Here is a 22,992-nt window from a genome sequence, read left to right as displayed (position 1 = left end):
ACATGATACTGCTGAGTACACTTACAGTCAAGTAGCGAATTATTATAGTACGCTTTTATGTGGCATGACTGTGTAGCACCATCATTAAGTGTCTGACCACACCACAGTCACGATCTCACTGAAAGGTGTAATGGACAGGCATCACGGTTGAGGCACAATCAGCGATGAAACACCAGAAGCAGCAACAGATGACTGTGAGCGATGTATGACCAGCAGACTCTGGATACTAGTTTAATGTTAGACTCAATACGATCATACTCATAACATCATATCAGAGGACAGATGAGGTGGACAGTTAGGATACATGGAGAGACGGGATTGAATGGACAGATGGAGGACATTGAAAAAATGTTCTTTATATTAAAGTTAATTTTCTTTTTAATGTTTGTGAGATTGTGTTGCACCCTGTGTACCAAATAAGTAGTGAATCTACTGCGTTATCAATTTTCTCATCCTTTTGGGTTACAGAAGTAACGATTACAGAGCATTACTTCCTACCCTGCTGAAATACATTGTTGGATGCCTGCATGCAGTGAATAACTGCACACCACTGCACAAAGCAAGGTCTTTGCTTTCACGTCATCTTCTCTTCTCTGCGTGATTTCTTTCAGATTTATTGTAGGCTGTATTTCCCATTCATCAGCAGGATCTGTAATACACAGTATTGGTGCTGCTAGCCAGACACTCATGAATATCGCTGGTAATGAATGTACTTTCATGACGATTGCAATACTGTTATTCATATACTGCATCCTAGTGAGGATGCAAATCTCTCAGAATCACCACAGAGCATGCAGACTGAGATTAACTCATGTTATGTCAGTAAAATATGGGCCACACATCTGCACAAATGCCACTTGTCAAGGTGCTGTTCATGACCATAGTATATGTCTAAATGGTGTTTAATGGAAGAACGTGCCTCTGACTCGAGTTCAACTATAACTGATTTATTTTTATTTTTTATCCTTTATTTAGCCAGGAATGTCCATTTGAGATTCAAGATCTTGTCTTCTAGGGAGTCCCGGTCAAGACAGCAGCACAAACAGTTTCATGTAAAAGGACAATTTCACACATTAAAACATACACGAAATATCAAACAACACAGGAAAATAACAGCAGAGGAAAGATATAGAGGCCATACCAATGATATCCATAACACACATCACCTCAGCTAAAGAATAATGTAAAACATGACATGTTTCCTTGAAGGCAGTTTGTAAAAGCCTTTTAAGAAAAGGAAAGAAAAGGAAAGGAGCCAGTTTTACTAAGCTCTGGCACATTTAAATCAATTCATGCAGTAGTTATAACTAGTATTACAATAATTGCTGGTATAATAAGACAAAATTATAATGAGTATCAAATCCAGATCTCAGGGTTTTCACTAAGGTTTAAGGTTCAGTGATTAGAAAATGGGATGTAGTCACGGCTAAATGTAGTCTCATGAGTGTTTTGTAGTGAAACAGTTTATCAGTAGAAGTATATTTCTCACAATCAATCTGTTTGTATTTTCAACACTGTGTATAACTTACTTAAAAATCACAGATGAGTCTGTGACACTGTTTATCTGAGAACAATTTCAGTATGCATCATTTCACTCATGTTTTATAGTTCATTCTTGAAGACTGTATTATGCAAAACCTGGAAATAAAGAAACATCTAAAGGAAAGGCACTATGCTTCACGTTATATGTGTATTGATTACATTAAAAAAGTAGTTCTGTTAGTTGTCTACTAATGAAACATCATTAACATCAATAACATTATTGTTATTAAAACCCACCTAAAATAATTGTATGATTATTCCTTTAAAAACAAGTAATAATGGATTAATGTCTAAGGGTGCACTCCTCACTGACCCTGCCTTGTTCTGGTGTAAAACCCCAAGCTGCCACACTGTTTAAGAGCAGGTTCAGAATTATCCCCTGAAATGAACCTTCAAATAGCAGTAGTAGGATTCGAGGACATGTGATAAACACAGAGTATTTTCATGACTCTAGATCGGGGACGTCTGATCATATCCGGAAAGGGTGCAGAAGAAAGCCTCGTCCCTTACATGAACGCTGTTTCTTAAAAAACGAGTGTTGGCTCAGGTCCGAGTTAAAGTCAGTAACCCCACAGTACTTCTTAAGTTTCTCACCTTCGTTCCAGCAAAGGTATGAAACTCACTAAAGCTTGCAGAAATGGTGTGTGGAGGTTACCCAGCTTGCCGGAGTAGATGAGACATGCACAGAGAAGCAAAATCAAGAGGAAGACTGTGCACAGAACGCTCAAAAACATGGCCACTGTGGGACACAAAATGTGGGAATAAAATGAATGCAATTTTCATTCAGTTCATCTGTTGTAGTTGCCTACATAAAACAGATTACTTTTCATAGAAAAACCTACAAGGTGAAAATGTTATGTTAAGCAGTTGTGTACTGTTTCTTTAGATGTAAAACAAAAGTGACAGAGAGCTAAGTAATGAATTAAGCTGTACCAGTGTTGAGTGGCTGAGAACTTGTGTAGGTGCACTGAGGCTCAGATGAAATGGCGAGGTTTTGAAAGCTTGTGTCTGCGGTGGCTGTGACGCAGTACTCCACTCCCGGCTCTAGGTAGTTGATCAGAGTCTCTCCATTGGAGGCCATCATGACAAACTGAGAAACTCAAACAGAAAAACAATTAATAGTGTCCTAGTAGCTACAAATAGATCAACAAAATATATAGCGTAGTCTGAAAAAAATACCCTTAAAATCACCCTTGATTAAATTAGAAAATAAGGTTTTCGAGGTTTTGGTTATCTCCGTTTGTATCTGTTCTGTTTGTGTACTCTCTCTCACTTGTTTGTGTTAAACACAATTTCCTGAACTTGCATCCAGCCTTGAGAGTCCATGTGTACTGTGTAGGATGAAGTCCTTGTTTTTAACCTAATGAACAACATTTCCAAAATATAATACTGCTGTATATTTGTAGGTTTTACGCCATACGTTAGAGATACATCATCCTCACGTTGCAGTGAATAAGAAAAGTAACATGTTTTCCTTGAAGACCTTTTTAGATTTGTTCTGTGTGTGTCTCTATAGCAACCGCAAACCAGTGTGTGGTGTGTATAGAAATCCCCATCTTGGTTTAGGAGGCACAGGAGGCTGTTTACAAGCAAAGGAAGTTATTCTTTACATTCTGCTACATAGAGCGGAAAAGACGCCTCATGATCTTACAATTACAATAACCTACTCTAAAGGTGTTGTACAGGAAAAGTACTGGAAACCAAGCCAACAGGAAGTTATGCAAGTGGCTTTACCTCCTACTTGAAAGTGCCATATACCTTGTGGGTTTATTTACTGTAACTAGTTGTTGGGTGTGCATTTTTTATGAATTAGAGATCATGAAGCTAATTTGGGACGACATGCCAGGCTCACCTGTGCCTTGTCTCTAGTCCTGGACACACTGACGGTATACTCTGGATAAAAGTCCATACTGGCTGGTGGACTGAGTTTCAAGATGAGGCAGTTTCCACAGCCGGTTAGTGACACAAGTGGAGGACCCAGAGTCGCTGTAAAGGTCAGAAATCAGTTGAAGGAAGCAAAAGATTGGCTGGAGGGAAATCAGACATTGAGATTGTCCTCACTTTATTATGTTTATCACTGTGATTTTGATCGTATACTGGTGAAGTTCCAGTTTAACAAAATGAATGAATGAATCCATACAGGCTGTGTTTAGAGAGCATGTGAGCAAAGTGTAAATTCCACACATTTCCACACGTTTTTAACTAATCTAAATAATCAGTCTACTTAAACTTGTGCATATCATTGTCAAAGATGTATATTTGGGCTTTCAATTTCTTGGAAAAGTGTGGGTGAAATGCATGCAGTGTGGATAGAATGAACAGCCGTGACAAGCCACTCGCAACAGTCACGTGTCATGTCCAGACTACTTAAACACTCAGTAATAACCAGTGTGTGTGTGTGTGTGTGTGTGTGAGTGTGTGAACAGAGAGTTAAAAAGCAAGGAAAAAGATTTCTTACTGTCCAACAGGGGAGTAAAGTATTTCGATGTGGTCCAATTGGATTCTTGGTCCTGACTGAATGCTTGAACTCGGGCTTGATAAAGACCGAGAGTTTCCTTGAAAGATTTAGTCAAATCACACGACTCGCCAGTTTGTAAGTCAGAACAATTCTTTACTGTAATCCAGCACTTCCTCCTTGAGGGGACATATAGAAGAGCAGTCAGAGTTTGTTTACAAAATAGCGTAAAAGGCATGCTATGGATTAGTGATTATTATTGTCTTATTTTATTATTATACGCTCGTATATATATACATATTGATTATTGATTGTTTTGGGTTTTTTTTTTTTTGCATCATTCTGTGTAAACTCTATAGACTGTTGTGCGTGAAAATCTAAGGTGTTCAGCAGTTAATAAAATACTCAAATTTGCTACCAACAACCATGCCACAGTTAAAGCAACAGAGATCGGACTGAAGCTCTATATATTTCTTGACCTGCATAATTTTCTTCACTGTGCTGCTGCTACATGACTGGCTAATTGGAAAGCTGCCTTAATTAGCCTGTGTACAAGTGTTCCTAAACCCAACGAGACCTGGACTTCACAAGTCCCTCTGAAGGTGTGTTGTGGTTTCTGGCACCAAGGTGTTAGCAGCAGATCCTTTAAGTCCTGTAAGTTGCAAGGTGGGACCTCCATGGATCAGACTTGTCTAGCCCATCCTACAGAAGCTCAATCAGATTGAGATCTGGGGAATTTAGAGGCCAAGAATTTGGAGCACTGTTGCCACGAAGGGGTGAACATGGTTTACAATAGTGTTTAGGTAGGTGATACATGTCAAATTAACATCCACATGGATGCCAGGGCCCAAGGTTTCTTATCAGAACAACAACACCAGAGGATCACACTGCATCTCCTAGCTTTCTTTATTCCCATAGTGCATCCTGGTACCATATCTTCCCTGGGTAAGACACACACACTTATACCGTGATTTATCAGACCAGGACACTTTCTTCCATTGCTCCATGGTTCAATATTGATGCTCGTCTGCTCATTGTAGGTGTTTTTGACTTTGTTACAGGGTCAGCATCATCACCCTGCAGCTACACAGCTCCATACACAGCAAGCTGTAAAGCTCTGATTAAAATATATTTCAATAATTTTCTTTCAGAAAATTCTTTTGATTGTGGCATAGTGTGTTTATTGAGAACGTTTAGTCTTAATCACATTGCAAGAAAGGTTCTATTTAAGCAATGTTTAAATGCAATTGGCCCGTCATAATCAAGGGTGTATGTGTCTAGAACTGAACCCAGTTATCAGTTAAATATGGTTAAGTGGTTGACCAGGTAATGATGAGGGCAACTGATAATGATGAGGTGTTGTTTGAAGATCTGAAATAATTAAGTGTAAAAGAAAAAAAGGAAGGGGAAAATACTTTTTTTTTTATAGCATTTTATCCTCATGTCCATGAAAAATTTAACTTTATAGCTGTTGCCATGTTCTACTTGATCAACTATCTCCATTTTTAGGAAGACATGTATTACACATGTACAAATATGATGTATTACACATGTAAAAACAATACATTTTTATTTGATTTAATGATCAATGGTCTAAATTCAGTGTTCAAACTTTATTGCTATAAAATCTAGCAAGATGATCTGGCATAACAGGAGCTTGACAACTTACTTCGGATTATAGCTCTGGACTCTGAACTGTGTGAAGGCCGCTGTGCCTGGACCTGGTGTCCACGTGAGCTTGTGCTCCAGATTAATGGAGACGATGGTTACATTTTGGGGAGACGGGAGTGTACAGTGCACTGGGGGAAATAAATAATAAATAAAAGATGGGATGAACTAAGCAAAATGGAGTATGCACTCTATCCTGCCCTTACCACTGAAAAGAAAATACAAAAAACATTGGTCTTCACTTCTCAATGTTTCAGTAAAGTGTGTATATGTTCCAGAAACGAAATCAAGCTAAAACTTGTGTAGAGCTCATTCCCAACACAGCTCATTTGCATTCAGTGACACTCACGAAACTTCTGTGTCAATAGAATATTAGAAATATATATTATTAATAATAAGTGAGTGAGTGCTAAATCCTCGGTTTATATAATGCTATAATAATTTCTCAAATTATTGAAAGATAAGTTTTATTTGACTTGATTTATGGCTTTGTCTTGGCTCGCTTTCTTTATTTTGCTATATTATTTAATTAATTCCATTAAAATAAAAGAACAAGAATGCTCTCGATGGTGCTCTGTGATATAGGCGCCTGCTAAACTCTGTGAATGTAATAACAACAAGCGATATAAATCCGTGTTATATTCAGATATAAAAGTGCATTAATCTCTGCACATTATATGATCAAAAGCTGATCAGTTTCAGGTTTTCGTTAGTTACCCTTCTCATTTTGGCTACCAAGGTTTTTTCTCGTATAAATCGTTTACACATAAAATCGACAAATATTTATATTCAGATTGATAAATGAGTGTTGGGTTTTATGTGTTTTATTTTCTTTCTTCTGGCTAATTATATATATACATATATTTTTTTTTAGCTGTGATATGCCAGAACTCGCCACCTGATTAAATCAGTTCCAAACACAGAAACTAAAGACTTTCTTTCCTGCTCGATTGCCACTTTGTGCGTGATCAAAATCTATTTACAATCATAATTTACTATTTTGTAGTTATTGTTAATAGCTTAATGAATTAACTATGAAAGGAAAAACAATTAGCCACATGGTCACACACTACAGCTGAGAAACTCATCATCTGTATTCAAGATGTAGACAATTCTTGTCTAATTTACACAGTTTTAAAAAAAATTATTTTATTTGCCGGCACTTCGATAACAAAAACTACACTTTCTAACAAGGATTCTGTATTAAAAATCTCACAGTTAGAACAGGAAGCGTTAATCTGCTCTTCAGATGAACTCGGTGTATTAGCTGGCAGTTAAATGAGAGAGCACTGAAGATTATTTTTACATGATTTTGTTGAAATATTGTCTTCAGTGTAGCTTTATTTTTAAACTAGCTTTGCTTCCCCATGAGCCTTGTTCACTAGAAATATGTACAAAACACACCACCACATCACACAACATGACTTGTGCTGAGAGAGTCGCTCTATCTTTCCTACATAGCAGCACTTACATAACATACAAGTTTTACATTGCTGAGGAGGAGCAGCTGTCAATCATGAGACAGAAAGGAGGAGATTTGAGTCAGCTGCAGTTAGAAATTTACATAGACCATGCAGAAAATTTTTTATTTTTAATGAGGGATCACAAAAAAATTGCATTATATATATATATATATATATATATATATATATATATATATATATATATATACACACACACACACACATACACTAGTACAGCCCTGAATAAGCTATTTCACAGACAAATTTCTTTAAACAATTGGAAATTGAGCTGCCAGGGGTTTTAAATGCAGCATCATGTCATGTGTGTGTGTGTTCCCTGGAATATTTATTCAGCAGCTGATGAGGTAAATCTAATGCAACATCTATGGAAAACCAAAAACCATATAAAGAAGTGATCTGCATGTTTCTTTAAAGTCTTGAAGAGTTACATTCAGAGTTTTATTCTCAGAAAATACTCAGTAATTCAGTTTCGAAGACTCGTGTCATGGGTCGCATAAAGAAAAAAAATAAATAAAGATTTAAATAAATAAATCTTATCTACTAAGCATGATTAAAATGTTTAGACAATAATATATTCTGTAATCAATAATGATCAATGTCAAGTGCTGTATGGTGTTTTCTCTCATTAACAAAAGCACACCTAGGGACCAAAATACCTGTCGATTAAAAACCCTCAGATATAAACACAAAATGTTCCCATACCTTCCTGTATTAAAAAGAAAAAAATGGTCCACACTCTCAGTATCCGTTGCTGTCGTGAGCGATGCATCCTGGCTGACCGCAGTGTGGGTGTGTTAGTGATGTGTGTGTTAGTATTTAACAATGTGTGTGCGAACATCAGAGGATGGGTTTGTTTTGGTGCTGCAGAAAACTTAAGTTTCCATTTCCTCACAAGTCCCTCCCTGTGCAAAAAGAGATCACAAGCACCTCACACACTGTGTTACACACACACACACCCCATATGTATGGGATGTACCACAAATTCACTCATTTTTCTTTTCGACTTTTCCCATTTCTTAACTTACGGTTAATCCGAAAGTGGGTTTTTTTTGTTGTTGTTTTTTAACATAAATTACAACATTCTAAGAAATTCTGTTTTTGCAGGAATGAAAAACATGATGATATCCAATACATATTTTGCATTCTAGCAACTGTACACAGATTTGCAGCTAGGGAAGGTTCATTATAAAAAACATCGCACAACTTTAAATCGTTCATACAGCATGATTCAACATGATAGGAACTCTCAAGCTTCTAAAACGTTGAATATTTATATTTAAAAAAAAAAACCTTAAAACCTCTTCTAAGGGACTCACCAGACAATCATCACTACAGCAGATTTACCACGTGCTATCTGAATTGGAAATTTTGAGTTAACATTTAAGTGCTACTGCATCATTAAATATGTATCTACACAAATCTGAATTCCTCTGGAATGTAAATATTTTTGACTCAACCATGAGCAAACCCTGAGCAAAGCAAAGACCTGAAACTGAAATTCGAACACGTTTTTCATCAGCATGGAAACTTCTGAGTGAAGATCTGGCTTTTCTGTCCTTTGATAGCAAGTTTTTATTCCATGTTGTCTTTAATATGCTTAGAGCAAACCTGTTCTTGGACCCATTGATTATCAATAAAACTTTGCTTGAGCTATGAAAATGCCAGTTTATACCAACAGGACATAATATCTTTATTTATAATATATCTGTATAACTAAATAGAGCACATACTCCCAATACACCCAGGATGCTGTACCAAAATCCAGGTTTATTCCCAAACTACTAGATTAAACTGAATACAACTATTTCCTATAAAAATACAGTCCATACTCCCAATAAATTGTAACAAAAATCTAGAGTTTATTTTAAAGATACTGGACACATTTTGTATGCCAATGCACTGTACCAAAAATCCAGTGTTTATTCCAAAGACACTAAACCAAAATGAGAGAGAAATGACTATACATAGATATGATTTCATTAATTCATTGAAAAAAACATGTTGGCATGAGCTATTTGAAATATAACAATAAAAAGACATTTTAATGTTAACGCTTATCTCCTGTACGTGAAATTACCTTCATGCTTTCACCTATAACACAGTCAAGCTGTTCCAGCAAACAGAAGCTAGTCATAAAATTATGCTTCTGAGGAAGGGCAAACCATAGCGTGAAATGAAACCAACAGCTTTTCTGGTTAACACTGAGTGACAAATCAACATTATGGTCAATACTGAACATGATCCAGGCAGCAAAATGAGTGGAAAATAACAAACAAACAAAATGAATAAAATAAAATTATAAAAAATATTCATGATTTGCTAGATAACATGTACTGGCACATATATACTGTGATTACTGTGTAACATATCATGCAGTAAATATGAAATACTGTTGAACTGTGTTATTTTGTTCCATTTGAAATGTTTTAATACATGAAACTTTACCAGATACTGAAATGTATATAAATTGCTGCATTCGATTTAACTCAGAAGTAGAGTTAAGAGAGGAGCTGTGAACTGAAATGAGGTAATGCTATTAAGGGTCTACCTGTGTGAAAGTAAATTAAATTAACTGGACATTTGACTTTTGAACAAACTTTGTACATTTAGAAACACACACAAACCTGTAAGTATAAGGTCCAACAAACCATGGAGATCAAGGAACTTTCTGTAGAACTCCAGAAACAAATTATGTTGAGACACAGAACCAGTCAGGACTGTAAAATCATTTCTAAAGCATTGAATGTTCCCAGGTGGACAGTGGACTCCATCACTGCAAAATTCGAAACCAAAAGGACACATCCAAATCTGGCCAACCGGCCAAACTCAGCCAAACCCAATGGCCTGCAACCCTAAAGTCCTTCAAAGTTATGGGAGAACTTGCCGGTCAGGCCCTTATGGCAGATTAGCTAGACAGAAGCCACCCCTAAATAAAAGGCAGACAATATGACACTGACAAACCATTGGATTACCCATAGTGCTAATAAACCAGGTAATGATCAGCAACTGGCTAATAAAACCCCTAGAGTAAAGCATGGTGGTGGCAACATCAGGCTGTGGGGTGGTTCTTAGTGGTATGAACTGATCAAAATTCAAGAATTCAAGAAAGGATGAATAAATCCCAGACACAAAGAGGTCCTGCTTCAAGAATTCACATGACCTCAAACTGGGGTTGAGGCTCTAACATTAACAGCACAATGACTAAAGCACACAACCAAGACAATGCTAAAGGAGCTTCAGAACAAGACTTTTCACACCAGAACAGAATCTGATTGAGCTTAAGAGGATCTGCCAGGAAGATCGGGAGAAACAGGCTGAAATCCTGGTGAGCAAAGCTTGTAGAGACTTAAAAGCTGAATAAAGAGTCTGAATACTGATGTTTTTATCCATTTTAAATGAGATCTATAACACCATAAAGTGGGACCAGAGAGGTTTAATTAATGATAAAGCAGTGTTTGAAAATCTATCAAAAAGTTCACAGACTGCTTTATTTTTCAAACTAGTGATTTCCTGCTGTCAAGCAACTCCAGAGTCCCAGGCTACCTCACACCCAGTCTTCCCAGGAAAGGCTCTGAATCAGTTCATGGAACTGTCTTTAACTTACTTGGCCTTAGTTGTAGCTGTGTGTCTTTGTAGCACCATAGTCCTTGAGGAACGGTGTTTCATTTCACTGTGTAATGCACCAGCTGTATATGGTTAAAAAGACAATTAAAAAGTGTCTTGTCTCCTGAAGACTGTCTGAATTAAAAAATACCCAAAAAGTTTTTTCTTATACAAGCATTGAGATGTTGTTTGACACAAGGCTGTTTCTAACGCCGCATCATGTACCCAGAGAAAGCTTCCTCTTCCTCTGTATCCTCCTCTTCCTCCTCCTCAGAGTATGAAACGGGTTTGTTTGTGCTCTCAGAAGACGTAGGCTGGATGTCCATGGCAGGTTTCGGTGGCTCCAACACAAATAAAGGTACCTCAGGCTTCATTTTCAGGACATTCTCCATCTGTTCTTCTTCTTCCTCTGCCTCATCTCGTTGTTCTGAATTTTGGCCTCCTCCCAGGGTCAGGGAGAAGAAATTCACATCATCACTGTCGTCCTCCTCCTCCTCGTGTCGGGGTTCATCTCCTTTCGTATACCTGAGTAAGTTTGTATCGTTCTTTTTGAGCTCTGGGATTGGTGTTTTTAGGGGAAAGAGGTGTGTTGTGATGATCTGACTCGTAGTTTGGGGAGATGTCACCCCCCAGTGAGGTGCAAACACGCCTGGTGCTGTTTTCTCTTTCAAAATGTTTCTGTTTGTGTATGTTTCAGTGCTCGGTTTATGGTTATGCTCCAGCTGGATCTCTGGGAACCTTACAAGAGGAGAGCTTGTTTCTTCTGATATTTGTTCACAAAGCACAACTTCTTCACAGCCCCTTAGTTTCTCATACGCAACCTCTTCGTCCTCTTTCTCTTGGTCCTCCTCTTCAATGAACTGAACATTTTTGTACGTGTTTGGCTCCAGTAAAATGCATTTCAGATTCTCCACACTAGGCCAAAGAAGCTGCACTTTATACGGGGCATTAAAGGAAATCTGTAAAGAGAAGAAGGAGCACAGGTCACAGCTTAAGTTATGTAATTCGGCACACTTTATTCATCTTTTGAATATAATGCAACATTTTGTTTATGTAGCTTGAAAGATTTACACAGGTAATCCCTAGTTTACTTTTATATCTCCGCATGAATCTAATCTACGAATCCAATCTATTTCGGGAATGGATGACACAGGACTCATACACTCCATCCAGCGCTAAAGACTGCAAAGTGTCTCGGACATGGCAGCTAGCTAATAGCAGTGTGAGAAAAGCTCTAGGTTGCAGAAATGCCCTCTTGAGTGTGTTTAAGTTTGTTACACTCTAACACACAGCTTTTCCTTTGTTATACACTACTAAGTGTCTAAATGACTGTGTCGTTAATACTTGCACATAAAAATATCAAGATAAATCATATAAACTAAATATTCCACAGTTCAGGTTTAAGGACAATAGAGAAGAGCGTAATAATGTAACAAGCTGTGGTCAGAAACTGCAACAAAAACTCAGATTTTTTGACTGCGGTAAAATGATCACATTTCAATACAATCCTTTCAGAATTGGAATTTTATCATTCACATGGCTGACATTTTCTCTAGTAATGCCCCTGTGCTGAGCAACAACACTCCAGAAAAACCCCCGAAATCCCTGATAAACTGATGTTAAATATATACTTGTCTGTTAGCAAAGTTAAACTTACGCTGATAAACTTTATTTCAGGTTAATTCAATTAAAACCTTCTCCAATTCCATGGACATAAAGCATCATGCCTTGAGATGTCAGACCCAGGAAAGTAGTCTGGGCTCTCTGGAAGTGTCTGTTATTTCGATATGTCTATATATCTCTCTATATATAATAAATAGCGGGACCCACACAATATTAGGCAAGTGGTCATAATGTTATGCCTGATCAGTGTATATGCACATATTTTAGTAATGCTTATTTTTCTTGCATTAAAAAAACGAACGTCATGGAGACACCATCGCTTCATTCTGACCCTTGCGTATCGTTAAACCTTTAATATAGAATATAGACACCCTGGCAGCTTGACAATGCTGACAAAATACAGCATGAGTAATTCTGAAAGTAAACAACGTTTGTGGCTTTGTGACCACAACTGCAGATGGGTACAGCGTGCTAAGTCAAGATTTCTTGACAAACTCTCTCAGATTTCTTTTCTTCTGTAACTGGGCAAAATGAACTAGAAGTAGCTGGGCACTAAACTAGGAGTACATCACTTTATTTAAAAAGAAAAAACACACACCAGGCACTATTCTCAAGATTTTAAATATATATGCAGTACATGTAAACTATCAGGATGTATTTAAAACCTTGAATGCTGCTAAGCTGTTAGCAATTATCTGACATGGCTATGTTACTAAAAAGACTTAATAAATTAAATAAAGTCATGTTCCATCACATTGTTCCTTATAAGACAAACTTAATTCTTTCAACTTGTTGAATACAGAGTGCTACACTGGGCCTTTTTGCTAACCTTAATTTTTTAATTAATTAATGTTAATGTCAGTTCTTTGATGCTGGAATATAATGCACACACTTATATAAATAAATAAATAACTTCCATGACTGAGGCATCTGAGTACACTTCATCTCAAGGCCTTTGCTATTGCTTTCTTTCTCTCTCACTCTTTCTGTCTCTCTCTGATTCTTCTACATTTATTAAAAGACTTGACACAATTTAAGAAGAACTCGATGACACTTTTGGGATCACTGTCAGCTCTGAACACAGTCAGGTGCCATCATTTTCACTCCATTTCTAATCAGGATTTCCAATGTTCGCAACGCTGAAAGACAGAAAGAAAGACAGAAAGAAAGAAAGAAAGACAGAAAGAAAGAAAGAAAGACAGAAAGAAAGAAAGAAAGAAAGAAAGACAGAAAGAAAGAAAGAAAGAAAGAAAGAAAGAAAGAAAGAAAGAAAGAAAGAAAGAAAGAAAGAAAGAAAGAAAGAAAGAAAGAAAGAAAGAAAGAAAGAAAATGGTGTCTACTTCATCCTGAAAATGTTGTCATACATTTTGGCACATTTTGACACAAGATGTCAAAATGTTGGCATTTTGACAACTTTCATCAACTAAGGCAAGTCACGATCATCACACGTTCGAGTTACTGGGATGTTTGTATGTACGAGTTTGGGAAGTCGTAATTGCGACATCGGTGCGGTCAAGTCACTTTGGGTGGAGTGAGGTGAACCTTCTCTGAATGAACTACAAAAAATACAACTATGATTTTAACTCTACTCCTAGAAAATGAAGATGAAATCTGAAAGAGAGCATGCCTCACCAGAACTAACGGTGGATCAGCTTTGAAGTACTTTCGAAGAGTGCACAGACAAAGACCGGCCGTGATCACCAGCGCCACCAGAAACAAAAACACCAAGATCACTGCATCTGAAACAGAAACAGGAAGTGAAACTGGAGCACGAGTGCAACTCTGAATTATAGCGACCAAAACCAAGAGCTACACGAATACTAAAGTGACTGTCATAGCACCTTAGGTTTCATATATTTAAGTATTTATGACAACATATTCACACTCACTGACGGGGTTTACTAAAGTTAGCATCGCCCCATAATAAAACATGATTATTTTGGTAGTTTATCAGTCAGGTAGTGTATAGTCATGAACACGTATATACACTACTCACAAAAAGTTCAGGATATTCAGCTTTCGGGTGAAATTTCAGGATGCACCTAAAATGCACTACAACCTTTACAGGTGAACTTAATTCAGACCATTCGAAACTGTTTACATGAGCGTGGTCTGCATGCTAGACGACCTGCAAGGGTACCTGACCACACCACCAGGCACAGGCATCATCGTTACGCTGGACGAGGGACCAGTGGGCCTCAATGCTGTTCTCTGATGAAAGTCGATTCACGTTGAGCAGAAATGATGGCCGCCAATGATGTTGGAGACGTCAAGGAGAGCGCTATGCATCAGCCACTGTTGTATCCAGACAAGCCTTTGGTGGTGGTGGTGTTACAGTCTGGGCAGGTGTGTCTACTCAGTACTGCCGTACATCTTGTGAATGGTACAGTGACAAGCCAATACTACCTGAATAACATCATTAATCCAGTCATTGTGCCCCTGCATGAACATCACAGGCCTAATTTCATCTTCATGGACGACAATGCTCCAGCTCTTCGAGGTCGCATCATTAGGGAACGGCTGCTGGAGGCTGGGGTACCGCAAATGGAGTGGCCTGCACTTTCTCCAGACCTGAATCCCATAAAAAACCTATGGGATCAGCTGAGTCACCGTGTAGAGGCTCGTAACCTTGCACCCCAGAACCTCAATGACCTGAGGGCCGCCCTTCAAGAAGAGTGGAATGCCATGCCTCAGCAGACAATAAGTCGACTCATGAACAGCATGAGACGTCGTTGTCAAGCTGTAATTGATGGTCAAGGGCACATGACAAATTATTGAGACATTGACATTTTTTGTTGTGGTATACCCACCACTGTTATTGGCTTTTGTTTCAGTAAATTGTTTGAGTTGAGGAAATCACCATTACATGCTTCTACTTAAGTGCCCTACTTTCATGATATAATATCACTTTAGCGTGAACTTTTTACATTTTCCATAAATTTCACCTAAATGCCAAAACTTTTTGTGAGATATATATATATATATATAACCAGTTAATTGTTTTCTTATTTGCTCATGGTTAAGTGTTTTATATTTCAGTGCATCTACTCTTATTTTTATACACCGATCAGCCATAACATTGTGAGCAATGACAGGTGAAGTGAATAAGACTGATGATCTCATCATGGCACCTGTTAGTGGGTGGGATATATTAGGCAGCAAGTAAATATTTTGTCCTCAAAGTTGATGTGTTAGAAGCAGGAACAATGGACAAGTGTAAGGATTTGAGTGAGTTTGACGAAGGGTCAAATTGTGATGGCTAGACGACTGGATCAGAGCATCTCCAAAACTGCAGCTCTTGTGGGGTGTTCCTGGTCTGCAGTGATCAGTATCTATCAAAAGTGGTCCAAGGAAGGAAGAGTGGTGAACCAGCGACAGGGTCATGGGCGGTCAAGGCTCATTGATGCACATGGAGAGTGAAGGCTGACCCGTGTGATCCGATCCAACAGACGAGCTACTGTTGCTCAAATTGCTGAAGAAGTGCATTGCAGTTTGTTGTGTATGGGGCCGCATAGCCGTAGACCAGTCAGGGAGCCCATACTGACCCCTAAGCACTGCCGAAAGCAGCAACAACATGTGAGCAACATGTGGAAAAAGGTGGCCTGGTCTGAGGAATCACGTTTTCTCACGTAGATAGAAAGGGGCAATGTTCTGCTGGGAAACCTTGGGTCCTGCCATCCATGTGGATGTTGACACGTTCCACCTACCTAAGCATTGTTGCAGACCATGTACACCCTTTCATGGAAACGGTATTCCCTGATGACTGTGGTCTCTTTCAGCAGGATAATGCACTGTGCCACAAAGCAAAAATGGTTCAGGAATGGTTTGATGAGCACAACAATGAGTTTGAGGTGTTGATTTGTCCTCCAAATGCCCCAGATCTCAATCCAATCCAGCATCTGTGGGATGTGCTGGACAAACAAGTCCGATCCATGGAGGCCCCACCTTGCAACTTACAGGACTTAAAGGATCGGGTTAACATCCTGGTGCCAGATACCACAGCACAACTTCAAGGATCTAGTGGAGCCCATGCCTCGATGGGTCAGGGCTGTTTTGGCAGCAAAAGGGGGACCAACACAATATTAGGCAGGTGGTCATAATGTTATGCCTAATCGGTGTATATTTTTCTCTGTATGAATTAAAGAATGAAGTTAAAGGGAATGTGCGGCCTGCCATGTGCTCGGATGTTACCCATGTAGTTCACTGCTGCAGATATAGAAGAACAGACGGGTGTTTTACGAGCAGGTCTTCGATCTTCAGAGATCACAACGGACACACAGTACTGCAGCCCCGGCACCACTTCAAGCTTTTTGGTGCCCAGTCCCTTGGTCTTATGTATATACTGTGCACACACACACACACACACAAATGCTCAAATAATTTATAAAATGTTTGTACGAAACCAATTACATTCTGCAACAGCACTTTATAGATGTTCTACAACTTCATCACAATCACAATTATACACAAGTGCTGTAACATTGATGCTGCTTTCCCAACATTGGGGCAGTTTCCTGTTAGCGTAATGCATGCTATGACACAAAGTGGACTAAAGCGGGTCACACAAATACTGTGGAATCCATGAGACTTACCAACTGAACTCCATTTTCGTTGGTCACGTTAAGCACGTAGTGGAAATTCTCATAAACCTCGTGGAGTCTCTGAGATGGAGACTGAAGGTACACACACAGGGAGTTGTTACACGGTGACGCTTGCATTGACGGAGGCTCCAGCTCAGCTACGAGACATAAACATGACTGTAATTATAAAAACATTTACATTACCTAATACAGGCTACACAAGGCATACACAAAACCCTGAGTTGTGCTACAATATAACACACAATGTTATATTGATGGTGTGCATCTGTTAACATCTGTAACAAAGCATTTCGATTCACTCACTATTAACACCAAAGCTTGGGGCTAAGTGTAAACTGTTCAGTATAAGAGTTAGTGCTGAGACCAGATGTGCTAAGCTGAAAATTCAGTATCTTGGGGAAGGACTTGTATTTGTGCTGAATTCGCATTGTTCCTAAAATCAGAACAAATTAGACAGGTTTTCACTTCCTTATTTGAGTTTTTACAGACAATGTGAAAAGAAATCATAATGCATTTGTCTTTCGTAACCTCAGAAGCTTTCACGTGACACTGACTCACGTGATTACAAAATAAAATAAAATAAAAGTTTCCGATCATTAATTTGAAACATAACTTTTACTTATCTTATCCTTGCAATATATTTAAACTTTTGAGATTAGATCACTCAAAAAATAGATAGTATAGTTGCAGATAAAGCTATCGTAAGCCCTATTTGGATAGGATTCATTTACATTTACATTTCTGGCATTTGGCAGACGCCCTTACCCAGAACAACTTACATGTTTTTCTTATATTTTATACAACTAAGCAAATGAGGGTTAAGGGCCTTGCTCAAGAGCCCAGCAGTGGCAGCTTAGTGGACGATTCGTACTCACAACCGCCTGATCGTCAGCCCAATGCCTTAACCGCTAAGCTACCATATCTGCCACGGGTAAATGGGGTCCTGGGGCAGATTCCTACCTTAACAGGCGCACCTCTGGGACTTTATATCCGTCCAGATCAGCTTTGTTGATGCTCTTCTAATGGTTTTAGTACAGATACAGATATGTCTGTGATTTTCTATGCAGGTGTCACTACATGTTGGTATAAAAGATTTTTCAACTAATCCACTCAAATGTGGTGCATATGGAGGGACACAACTCACTAAGGCTTTTGTCAAAACAATTTGATTCTGAGACATTATGAATCAGTCATGAATTGTATTTTCATATAATTTGGTACGGTCCAAACTGAAATAAGAACTAGCATCTCTTCTCTACTGTTCGACCGCTTGGATCCTATGTTGTGAATGGATCGTGATCATTTGACTGTGTGAACTTCCGGAGTTATAGAAAATACAACCCTCTATAAAGTCACTGCTTCTGCGGTCACTTTATCACTGCTAGGATGTTAGAGTGATAATTACAGATGCCCTCTGATAAATGAATCTGATTTGGAGAGAGTGTAACGTGTAGAGGAATGAGAATCATGTGTTAAAGTCTACATGTGGCACATATGGAAGTGATTATGTGTAAATGAAGTTTGTGAAGGTGTGATGCTCACTGTCAGCCACTGGTCTAAATGGACGACTGGTTCCAGGTACCGATGCCTCCTGCCCTAAGAAGGCTGTAACATTGATGTAGTATGTCTCATATGGATTGGAGAAAACATCTGTTAGGTTACAAAGCAATGGGTACCGTACTTCCACACAACTGTTCACTGTCCTCCAGCCGTTTCTGCACAATCACACAAACACAACACAAAACCAACAAGTTAAACAGACTAAGCTGTCTCTCTGATGGACTAAAGCATCTCTCTGATCGACTAACCAGTCTCTGATGAACTAAAGCATCTCTCTGATGGACTAAAGCATCTCTCTGATGGACTAAAGCATCTCTCTGATGGACTAAGGCATCTCTCTGATGGACTAAGGCATCTCTCTGATGGACTAAGGCATCTCTCTGATGGACTAAGGCATCTCTCTGATGGACTAAGGCATCTCTCTGATGGACTAAGGCATCTCTCTGATGGACTAAGGCATCTCTCTGATGGACTAAGGCATCTCTCTGATGGACTAAGGCATCTCTCTGATGGACTAAGGCATCTCTCTGATGGACTAAAGCATCTCTCTGATGGACTAAAGCATCTCTCTGATGGACTAAAGCATCTCTCTGATGGACTAACCAGTCTCTGATGAACTAAAGCATCTCTCTGATGAACTAAAGCATCTCTCTGATGAACTAAAGCATCTCTCTGATGAACTAAAGCATCTCTCTGATGAACTAAAGCATCTCTCTGATGAACTAAAGCATCTCTCTGATGAACTAAAGCATCTCTCTGATGAACTAAAGCATCTCTCTGATGGACTAAAGCATCTCTCTGATGGACTAAAGCATCTCTCTGATGGACTAAAGCATCTCTCTGATGGACTAACCACTCTCTGATGAACTAAAGCATCTCTCTGATGGACTAAAGCATCTCTCTGATGGACTAAAGCATCTCTCTGATGGACTAAAGCATCTCTCTGATGGACTAAAGCATCTCTCTGATGGACTAAAGCATCTCTCTGATGGACTAACCAGTCTCTGATGAACTAAAGCATCTCTCTGATGGACTAAAGCATCTCTCTGATGGACTAACCAGTCTCTGATGAACTAAAGCATCTCTCTGATGAACTAAAGCATCTCTCTGATGGACTAAAGCATCTCTCTGATGGACTAAAGCATCTCTCTGATGGACTAAAGCATCTCTCTGATGAACTAAAGCATCTCTCTGATGGACTAAAGCATCTCTCTGATGGACTAAAGCATCTCTCTGATGGACTAAAGCATCTCTCTGATGGACTAAAGCATCTCTCTGATGGACTAAAGCATCTCTCTGATGGACTAACCAGTCTCTGATTGACTATAGCATCTCTCTGATGGACTAAAGCATCTCTCTGATGGACTAAAGCATCTCTCTGATGGACTAAAGCATCTCTCTGATGGACTAACCAGTCTCTGATGAACGAAAGCATCTCTCTGATGGACTAAAGCACCTCTCTGATGGACTAAAGCATCTCTCTGATGGACTAAAGCATCTCTCTGATGGACTAAAGCATCTCTCTGATGGACTAAAGCATCTCTCTGATGGACTAACCAGTCTCTGATGAACTAAAGCATCTCTCTGATGGACTAAAGCATCTCTCTGATGGACTAACCAGTCTCTGATGAACTAAAGCATCTCTCTGATGGACTAAAGCATCTCTCTGATGGACTAACCAGTCTCTGATGAACTAAAGCATCTCTCTGATGGACTAACCAGTCTCTGATGAACTAAAGCATCTCTCTGATGGACTAACCAGTCTCTGATGAACTAAACCATCTCTCTGATGGACTAACCAGTCTCTGATGAACTAAAGCATCTCTCTGATGGACTAAAGCATCTCTCTGATGGACTAACCAGTCTCTGATGAACTAAAGCATCTCTCTGATGGACTAACCAGTCTCTGATGAACTAAACCATCTCTCTGATGGACTAACCAGTCTCTGATGAACTAAAGCATCTCTCTGATGAACTAAAGCATCTCTCTGATGAACTAAAGCATCTCTCTGATGAACTAAAGCATCTCTCTGATGGACTAACCAGTCTCTGATGGACTAAAGCATCTCTCTGATGGACTAAAGCATCTCTCTGATGGACTAACCAGTCTCTGATGGACTAAAGCATCTCTCTGATGGACTAAAGCATCTCTCTGATGGACTAAAGCATCTCTCTGATGGACTAAAGCATCTCTCTGATGGACTAACCAGTCTCTGATGAACGAAAGCATCTCTCTGATGGACTAAAGCATCTCTCTGATGGACTAAAGCATCTCTCTGATGGACTAAAGCATCTCTCTGATGGACTAAAACATCTCTCTGATGGACTAACGCATCTCTCTGATGAACTAAAGCATCTCTCTGATGAACTAAAGCATCTCTCTGATGAGCTAAAGCAGGGGTGTCCAATCTTATCCACAAAGGCCAGTGTGGGTGCAGGTTTTCATTCCAACCGAGCAGAAGCCACACCTGAGTCTACTGAAAGCCAAGATCAGTTGATTAGCCAGTTGGAATCAGGTGTAGCTTGTGCTTGGTTTGAATGAAAACCTGCATCCACACTGGCCCTTTCTGGATAAGATTGGACACCCCTGAACTAAAGCATCTGTCTGATGAACTAAAGCATCTGTCTGATGAACTACAGTGCCTGTCCAGTAAGGTCCATACTCATAGGTTCGGAAGATGACTCTGTAATATATTCCTGCAGGAGATCCTGGTCCAGCCTCCCATGTGAGCAGGTGCACGAAGTGGCTGGAATTCACGCTGATGTTGTCCGGTGCAGGGACGTGTCCACACAACACTGGAGGAAGAAAACAGGACAGTAGTGTGTCATTGTATTGATCTAGAAAATGCACTAGACGAAGACGACTCAAAACAAAGTAAGTTAAGAGGTAGATTTAAAGAGAAGTTTATCAGTTAAGATCAATCCCCCTGTACACTGACTCTAGCTCAGATGTGGGGTGGGGTGGGGTGGGGTGGGGTGTACGGTCAGTTGGTAAATATTAAATCCAGAACAGAAAAAAGTGTGTAACAGACCTGAGCATGGTACAGCCAGCATGAGCAGTGTGTACACATAATCCATAGCAGCTGAGAGCTGAGCCAGTGACCCTCCCTAGTGCATTTTATAGCACTACTAAAGCTTTTACACGTCCAACGCCATTCATTTATTCTTCTAACCACAAAGATTCCTGCAAGATCGCCATGCTGCCAATTTTAGGAGCTTTAATTAATAACCAGCTATTCACCGCATCCTCCTTTGCTCAAGTGATAAATAAAAACGATACCATGACTTCCAGCTTACTTCAGTTTATAGCCTCGATTAATATACACTCCTATATACATCAATGTTAAATAAATCCTCTTAGTTGTTCATCAGCACACCTCAAACAACGAACTGCTCTCCGATTTCAAAACCTCCAGGAAGCTGTAAGAAACCAGCACATTTCTCGGAAACTTCGAAAGAGTTTTTATTCTCCCACCTGTATTGAGGCAAACCCCGCCCCTCCTTGGCTGCAAGGCCTTAATAACCCTTCTTCTGATTTAGACAATTGTCTGTCAATACTACTAAACACCAATCGTAGATATACTAGCCAATCAAAAAGGAGGAGATAGGGTTGGTGCGATTACGGGTAGAAAATTTACGAACCCATCCTGTCAGGATGCCTCGGCATCATTCAAAATAAAAGTCCTGTTCCGCGACTGTTCCCTGTTGGTTTCTAACCAGATAGTCATTATTTTCCACAATGACATACTGCACAGGATGCGTGTAAGCATCTGAAGAATATTTTGTTTATTTGTCGTGGATCAGAGTGTGAGCGGAATGAAAGTGAAAATGAAACACACGGTCACGGGCACTCTGCTTTTACGTGGGGGTTGTGTGGAATAACCGTTCGCGCGTGCCGTGGAAACTCCCTGTGATGCACTGAACGGAACCGCGCACTTCAGCGACATCTGCTGGACAATCCGGGTAACTGTCGAGTGAACCGACACTAAAAAGTTGGAACAAATTCTCAGTCCCACAAACTAGCACCTGCTGGACAGTCCAGCTTTATCTGACCACGTACACACACTCACCGTCCACTTTAAAAGGAACACTTGTACACCTGCATGTCCATGTAGTTATCTAATCAGCCAGTCACGTCGCAACATCATGTGGGACCTCTGTGCCATCATTTTCTCTTTATTTATATTCTATTTCCCATTAGCAGTTTGTAAAACCATTGCCAAAGGTTTAAGGTTTTGTCCTTTACTTGGTTTAGTGTACGTCGCTGAACATCTTATGATCCCTTGATGGCTTACAGATGGATCGAATTAAAAAATATGACCAAACAGGAAAAATAGAGCGTTTAAAGCTCTGAAAAAATCTCAGCCTGAAGTAATAGATTTATAAACCGTGATTTGTGTAAGAAAAGTTACTTCTGACAAGCAAATAGGAATAATCGATATAATATTATATATAA

The 22,992-nt window shown here is 39.3% G+C and overlaps 2 protein-coding genes across 2 annotated transcripts; both read right to left on the bottom strand.

The window, feature by feature from the left end:
- Positions 1 to 279: 279 nt before the first annotated feature.
- On the bottom strand, positions 280 to 8,687 carry LOC131354298 (interferon alpha/beta receptor 2-like). The gene is made up of 6 exons (XM_058391772.1): positions 7,852 to 8,687; positions 5,667 to 5,796; positions 4,001 to 4,176; positions 3,395 to 3,528; positions 2,476 to 2,632; positions 280 to 2,281 (listed from the first exon to the last, which is right to left on the bottom strand). The coding sequence occupies exons 1-6, from the start codon at positions 7,985 to 7,987 to the stop codon at positions 2,133 to 2,135; spliced, it is 882 nt and encodes a 293-aa protein (XP_058247755.1). The 5' UTR covers positions 7,988 to 8,687; the 3' UTR covers positions 280 to 2,132.
- A 375-nt stretch (positions 8,688 to 9,062) lies between these two features.
- LOC131354296 (uncharacterized) lies at positions 9,063 to 21,999 on the bottom strand. The gene is made up of 7 exons (XM_058391770.1): positions 21,569 to 21,999; positions 21,200 to 21,332; positions 18,519 to 18,691; positions 16,968 to 17,113; positions 16,567 to 16,717; positions 14,008 to 14,114; positions 9,063 to 11,711 (listed from the first exon to the last, which is right to left on the bottom strand). Exons 1-7 carry the CDS (start codon positions 21,612 to 21,614, stop codon positions 10,959 to 10,961), a joined length of 1,509 nt encoding a protein of 502 aa, XP_058247753.1. The 5' UTR covers positions 21,615 to 21,999; the 3' UTR covers positions 9,063 to 10,958.
- Between the last annotated feature and the right edge of the window lie 993 nt (positions 22,000 to 22,992).

This window comes from Hemibagrus wyckioides, linkage group LG06, assembly GCF_019097595.1.
Source record: "Hemibagrus wyckioides isolate EC202008001 linkage group LG06, SWU_Hwy_1.0, whole genome shotgun sequence".
Lineage (NCBI taxonomy): Eukaryota > Metazoa > Chordata > Actinopteri > Siluriformes > Bagridae > Hemibagrus > Hemibagrus wyckioides.
The sequence above is the reverse complement of the archived record's forward strand: the minus strand, read 5'-3'. Positions and strand labels throughout refer to the sequence as shown.

What these genes read in the sequence shown, in the direction of transcription:
- LOC131354296 (XM_058391770.1), bottom strand. Translation starts at nt 21,614, where the DNA reads ATGGATTATGTGTACACACTGCTCATGCTGGCTGTACCATGCTCAG. An exon ending in GTCATCTTCCGAACCTATGA is followed by an intron (nt 18,692 to 21,199) that starts GTATGGACCTTA and finishes GTGATTGTGCAG; the next exon opens with AAACGGCTGGAGGACAGTGA. An exon ending in ACGAAAATGGAGTTCAGTTG is followed by an intron (nt 16,718 to 16,967) that starts GTAAGTCTCATG and finishes GTGTGTGCACAG; the next exon opens with TATATACATAAGACCAAGGG.
- LOC131354298 (XM_058391772.1), bottom strand. Translation starts at nt 7,987, where the DNA reads ATGTTCGCACACACATTGTTAAATACTAACACACACATCACTAACACA. An exon ending in TTTCTTTTTAATACAGGAAG is followed by an intron (nt 5,797 to 7,851) that starts GTATGGGAACAT and finishes TATTTCCCCCAG; the next exon opens with TGCACTGTACACTCCCGTCT. An exon ending in GTCCAGAGCTATAATCCGAA is followed by an intron (nt 4,177 to 5,666) that starts GTAAGTTGTCAA and finishes TGTCCCCTCAAG; the next exon opens with GAGGAAGTGCTGGATTACAG.